The sequence below is a fragment of the Pseudoliparis swirei genome, chromosome 7, assembly GCF_029220125.1.
Source record: "Pseudoliparis swirei isolate HS2019 ecotype Mariana Trench chromosome 7, NWPU_hadal_v1, whole genome shotgun sequence".
Classification (NCBI taxonomy): Eukaryota; Metazoa; Chordata; class Actinopteri; order Perciformes; family Liparidae; genus Pseudoliparis; species Pseudoliparis swirei.
In genome coordinates, this window is record NC_079394.1 from 30483986 (window position 1) to 30490706 (window position 6721).

Genomic DNA, 6721 nt, shown 5'->3' on the forward strand with positions numbered 1-6721 from the left:
AAATACATAAATTTATATATATGAATACATACATATTTAAGCACTTAGAACTGCATCCCTAAAGCCTACAACATATTTTGAGCACTTTGCGTCGCGTTATTGCGATTATATTTTTGTAAACATATATTTGTTGATGTCTTCACAGGAAGTGGAGTATGACTTGGTCTCTTGGTGGGCTTGGTGCATTTAGTAAAGCATGTTGTACAATAGCTTTCACATATTCTCAAACACATTCCGTCATTGTCAAATCTAGATCACCAACATATGCATAAAATACAAGCGACCTCACTTCTATTGCAAAAGCAAACACGTATTCACAATTATATACACTCTTCTAACAATTGTATTTGACAAACACATAAATAATTGTTTCCACATGCCCACTGAGACTTTACCTGAAGGTCACATGAATATACAGAAAAGGTCAAATGCAGTATATTATAATTACTGTCCTCTGACTCTTACTCTATTGTGTCTCACACCAAACCGGAATCCTATTCATTAGCTGTTCTCATGATCTAATTAGTGACAGGTGTTTTCACAGGTGCATTCTGGGTGATTGATCAAATAAGATGTTATTTCAATGTCTACGTTGAGCAAACAACTCATACAGGCTTCTAGTTTTGAATGACGTGTCTATAAATTATATCAGTGTGTAGTTATTTGTAAACAGTTTGTTTCCAGCGTGAGTTAGTGGGTTATTGTGCCCTCTGGTGGTCATAACGCGAAGTTGCATCTATGTTTCAAGTCAGTCATTTTTATATTCAATCTTTTGTGGAAAATACAGAAGATCGACAGTGTGTTTGTCTTTTGTCCAACATGAAGTGATTCATAATAATAATAATAATAATAATAATAATAATAATAATAATAAAGTAAGAAAGTGCAAACAGTTAACAACAAAGAATATTTAGACAACATATAATTTATAAATTAAGAACTATAAAAAGTATAAGTCTGTATTGTAGCAGCAGTCAGATTAATTAAATAGTTTGATTTAGAATTTTATCAACAATATAACAATATACTCATCTTCTATTGTTTTCCTGTAGAACCCGACCTGATGAACTCTGCTTGTATGCCACGATGCTCGTGAATTATCTGTATTATTTCAAAAAAATGCAGTTGAGAATAATTTCCCCACATGATCAATAAAGGATATATTAAAATAAAATATGTTGCTTTTCACAATGAGCATCAGTAGAAACCCTCAGGATTATAATTACGGAAATTAGAACTGTCATTAAAGCTGTAAGTGTTACGTCACGGTGACGTCATAACGTGTATAAGTATATTCACTCAACTTGTGGTTTTGTATGGAGGACTTAAAATGTCTTACGTATAAATAAATAATTGCATGAATAAAAACAGGAATAAATAAATGCTTAAATAAATGTATAAATGAAGTACACTCCTGTGGCCAATCATGCTTTAGACAGAGATCAAACTGCTCCAGCTCATTTGCATATGAGGACACATAAATGTCACAGATAAATAAATGAAGAAACACAGAAATGTAGAAATAGATTTATATAATGATGTCCTGTTTAGGTATAACTTATATTTATGTATTCCTGTATTTATTTATACATTTACTTATTTTTGTATTATTTATTCATACATTTATTTAAGCATGTATTTATTTCTTCCTGTATTTATTTATTTATTTATTTATTTAAGCATTTATTTATTTATTCCTGTATTTATTTATTTACACATTTATTTAAGCATTTATTTATATATTCCTGTATTTATTTATTTATACATGTATTTAAGCATTTATTCCTGTATTTATTTATTGATACATTTATTTAAGCATTAATAATGTATTCCTGTATTTATTTATGCATTTATTTATTTATTTATACTTAAGACATTTTAAGTCTATTGTTTTGTGTCATCAGTGAAAAAGAGCGCGTTGCTCTCCGAGCTGCAGTCCTCGCCACGGCCGACAGGTGGCGGTAGTGAAACACCCACTCAGTTGTTGCAGGAAGTGGCGCATGACGGCTCACTCGGCACCATGGCGCCTCTGGATCTGGATAAATATGCGGAGATCGCGAAGCAGTGTAAATACCTGCCGGAGAACGACCTGAAGGTAAGCGTGACCTCATAGGAATGTCTTTGCCGGGGTCACGTGAGCAGCTTGCGTGGTTGTGACGCCGCCAATGACTGTTAGCTACGGCGAGCTAGCTGCGGAGCTAGCTGCTGTTAGCCAGGAAGCCACCGGGGTCAGTTAGCAACAACAACAGATACAGCCTGGAGCCGGGGGGGGGGGGGCTGCTACCCAGGGGCCTCGCGAGCAACACAACACAGCCGCCACTCATCTATGTAGAATATTTAATTGGTATTTATTTGTAAAAAAAGCGCTAAATTGCATTGTTTTGACTTGCTGTGACTGGTTAGAGTTAATGATCATTAAGCGATGAAAAGGTGAGATGGCCTCACGAGAAACGTCCTTCATTCAGTCAATTATTAAAAAAACAAGCTGAGAGGACCTAGACTTCTATTAGTTGAACTCCATCACTGAGAAGGTGACTGTGACGTCATGGAGCTTCACCGGGCTGTGATGTCATTATGTCATCTGACGGTGGAATGGTAACCAATGGTAACCAATGTCACCATGTTCTGCCTGTCCGTCTCAGTCGGTCTCCTTAATAAACATGCTGAGCTTAGGTCTGGACTAACGGAAGCTAGATGTTAGGAAGCTCAGGTGAGGAAGCAGACTAGAGGAAGCTCAGGTGAGGAAGCAGACTAGAGGAAGCTCAGGTGAGGAAACAGACTAGAGGAAGCTCAGGTGAGGAAGCAGACTAGAGGAAGCTCAGGTGAGGAAGCAGACGTGAGGAAACAGACTAGAGGAAGCAGACGTGAGGAAACAGACTAGAGGAAGCTCAGGTGTGCAAACAGACTAGAGGAAGCTCAGGTGAGGAAGCAGACGCGAGGAAACAGACTAGAGGAAGCTCAGGTGAGGAAGCAGACTAGAGGAAGCTCAGGTGAGGAAGCAGACTAGAGGAAGCTCAGGTGAGGAAACAGACTAGAGGAAGCTCAGGTGAGGAAGCAGACGTGAGGAAACAGACTAGAGGAAGCTCAGGTGAGGAAGCAGACGTGAGGAAACAGACGAGAGGAAGCTCAGGTGAGGAAACAGACTTGAGGAAGCTCAGGTGAGGAAGCAGACGTGAGGAAACAGACTAGAGGAAGCTCAGGTGAGGAAGCAGACGTGAGGAAAAGGACTAGAGGAAGCTCAGGTGAGGAAGCAGACTAGAGGAAGCTCAGGTGAGGAAGCAGACGTGAGGAAGCTCAGGTGAGGAAGCAGACGTGAGGAAACAGACTAGAGGAAGCTCAGGTGTGGAAACAGACTAGAGGAAGCTCAGGTGAGGAAGCAGACGTGAGGAAGCAGACGTGAGGAAGCCAGTGACCGGCCCACCTGTGTTCTTCTGTCCAGAGGCTGTGTGACTATGTGTGTGACCTCCTGCTGGAGGAGTCCAACGTCCAGCCCGTCTCCACCCCGGTGACCGTCTGCGGGGACATCCACGGACAGGTAAGGAGAAGCTCTCTGTCGGTCTCACCTGAGCTCTGCCGCTCACTCACCTGACGCCTCACTTGTCTCCCCTTCAGTTCTATGACCTGTGTGAACTCTTCCAAACTGGAGGCCAGGTTCCAGACACAAACTACATCTTCATGGTCGGTACCGTCACTCTGCACACCTGTCTGCATGCCGGAGGCGTGGTTAACACACCTGTGTGGTCCGCAGGGCGACTTCGTGGACCGGGGCTACTACAGCCTGGAGACCTTCACCTACCTGCTGGTGCTGAAGGCCAAGTGGCCCGACCGCATCACGCTGCTGCGCGGGAACCACGAGAGCCGGCAGATCACACAAGTCTACGGCTTCTATGGTGACGTCTGATTGGCCGCCGCCCGATGATGTCACCGACCTCTGAAGCTGCGTTCACACCAGAGCGTTGCGGATTGTTCCCGCCGGTTGATCCCATGCAGAGTCACCGTGCAGACGCGGTTCTCCGGGCGAAAGATTTGTCTCGTCCGCCTAAAGTTGAAATATTTAAAATTATTAATATCATATTAGATATATATATTTATATTTATGTATACATATTTATTTATTTATACATATATAGATATATATATATACTTATGTATATTATTTATTTAAACAAATATATTTATTTATTCTTATTTATACATATTTATTCATTTATATTTATTTATACATATATATTTATTTATACATATATATTTATTTAGATGTATATATATACTTATGTATATTATTTATAAAAATCTATTTATTTATCTTTATTAATTCATTGATATTTATTTATACATATATTTATAGGTATATTTATTCATACATATATTAATTATTAATATATTTATATTTATCTTTATATATATATAGACACATATAAATATTAATATATTTATTAATACATAATGATTTTATATATTTATATATTTATTTTTATACATATATATTAATATATCTGTCCTCACGCCTCGTGTCTCCTCTGTCCTCACGCCTCGTGTCTCTGTCCTGCAGACGAGTGCCAGACCAAGTACGGGAACGCCAACGCCTGGCGCTACTGCACCAAAGTGTTCGACATGTTGACCGTCGCAGCCGTAAGTCTGAGCCTCGTGTTCATTGGCTGCCACTTCAGAACAAAGATGGCCGACGTGATGACACTTCTTCATGCTTTGAAACCCGAGAGCGAGGCTCGTTGTTGAAGAGACATGTCTTCCCCTGGTTTTAAAAGCTTTAAAGAGAATATATATTATCTATCACAAATATGCCGAAAAAGTCAGATAAAATATGAAACTACTCATTTATACATATATGTATATATATAAATCTATTAATATACATTAATTTATTTATACATATTAATGATTTTATATATATTTATACATTTATATTTATTTATATACATATCTTCATCCTTTACCTTCACCTTCTCTCCATCGATGCCACCGCCTCGTCTTTAACAATCAAAATGCTGAATTCATGAATATGACTAAACCTCTAACGCGTGTCCACTGATTCTGCTCTGTGATGTCTTTACCTGTGACCTCATCACCTCCATCGTGGCCCCGCCCCTCAGCTGATGGACGAGCAGATCCTGTGTGTGCACGGCGGCCTCTCCCCCGACATCAAGACCCTGGACCAGATCCGGACCATCGAGCGGAACCAGGAGATCCCCCACAAGGGGGCCTTCTGCGACCTGGTGTGGTCGGACCCGGAAGACGTGGACACCTGGGCCATCAGCCCCCGAGGGGCGGGCTGGCTCTTCGGGGCAAAGGTCACCAACGAGGTCGGTCGCTTTTATCCACTCTAGATGCTCTCGGCCATTTAGAACAAGCGCCGTTGCTCACGGCAACGCGATGGCGATGATACGCGTCTGCCGGGTTCTGATACACACACGACTTAGTGCTGCAGAAGAATATTCAGTCTGCTAGTCCAGAGGCAGACAAGGCCCGGAATTACCCACAATTTATAGCAATGTGACTATATTTATATATATATATATATATACTTATTTATTTATGTATATATATATTATATAATTATTTATGTATACAAATATATTTATGTATATAATATTATATAATTATTTATTTATACAAATATATTCATTTATATATATATAGACACACGTCTCATCTCGTGAGCAAAGCTGTTCAAATCGGGGAGTAAAAAGTATGAAATAAATATTCCCACGATTGTTCACAATATGTGTTGACGTTGTCATGGTAACGTGGCATGTTCACCGCCTCTCGGTCTCTGAGGGTTCAAGGTTTCAGGCCTGTGGGGGGGTCACTGGGACTGGACCAGCAGAGGAATTCTCATTGTTAGTTTAAATATGACATGTTTTCACTTTTTCACGTTTGCATCGAGCGTTCACCAAATGTTGTGTCATTGAAATGTGGTTTAAAGTCCTGGAACGTGACCCTGAGAAGATGCTCCGTATTCTCACCGCTCCTCTTCCTCCTCTTCCTCCTGCAGTTCGTGCACATCAACAACCTGACGCTGATCTGCCGGGCGCACCAGCTGGTCCACGAGGGCTACAAGTTCATGTTCGACGAGAAGCTGGTGACCGTGTGGTCGGCGCCCAACTACTGCTACCGCTGCGGCAACATCGCCTCCATCATGGTGTTCAAGGACGCCAACACCCGCGAGCCCAAGCTCTTCAGGGCGGTGCCGGACTCCGAGAGGGTCATCCCGCCGCGGACCACCACGCCGTACTTCCTGTGAGCGCAGATGCATTCTGGGACGGCGGCGGCGTTGTGGATTTCGTATTGTACAGTTAGAGTTCAGTGCATCTCTTTGTTATTCCCGCTCGTGATGCCTTTACACTGCAGATGTTTTAGAGGAAGGATTCAAATGACGCGCCACATGTTCATATTTAAAAATCTGGAAAGAGGTTTCACTCTGCTGAGCGACGGCGGGTGCAGTGTTATATTTTTATTTTGTTATGGTTATGTATTCAAGCTGGGTGTTGGATAATAAAGCTCCGAGCAAGAGCAGAACAATTTCATCTATTCGGACGTGTACACTCTGTTATCATGTGATCTTATGAATAAACATGTAAACCTGAGAGCTGATTTGTTCTACTTTTCTGAAAGCCTAAAGTTCTCCAGCTGAGAATCAATTCTTTTATTATGATCGTTATTCTTTTTCTGTGTGTCTCCAGACTGTTTTTAAATAAATAAA

The 6721-nt window shown here is 40.9% G+C and overlaps 1 protein-coding gene across 1 annotated transcript; it reads left to right on the forward strand.

Annotated features, from left to right (window-relative positions):
* The first annotated feature begins 1985 nt into the window (after nucleotides 1-1985).
* LOC130197203 (serine/threonine-protein phosphatase 6 catalytic subunit) lies at nucleotides 1986-6605 on the forward strand. The gene is made up of 7 exons (XM_056419763.1): nucleotides 1986-2095; nucleotides 3440-3535; nucleotides 3613-3678; nucleotides 3749-3890; nucleotides 4553-4632; nucleotides 5112-5321; nucleotides 6014-6605. Exons 1-7 carry the CDS (start codon nucleotides 2021-2023, stop codon nucleotides 6260-6262), a joined length of 918 nt encoding a protein of 305 aa, XP_056275738.1. The 5' UTR covers nucleotides 1986-2020; the 3' UTR covers nucleotides 6263-6605.
* Nucleotides 6606-6721: the final 116 nt, after the last annotated feature.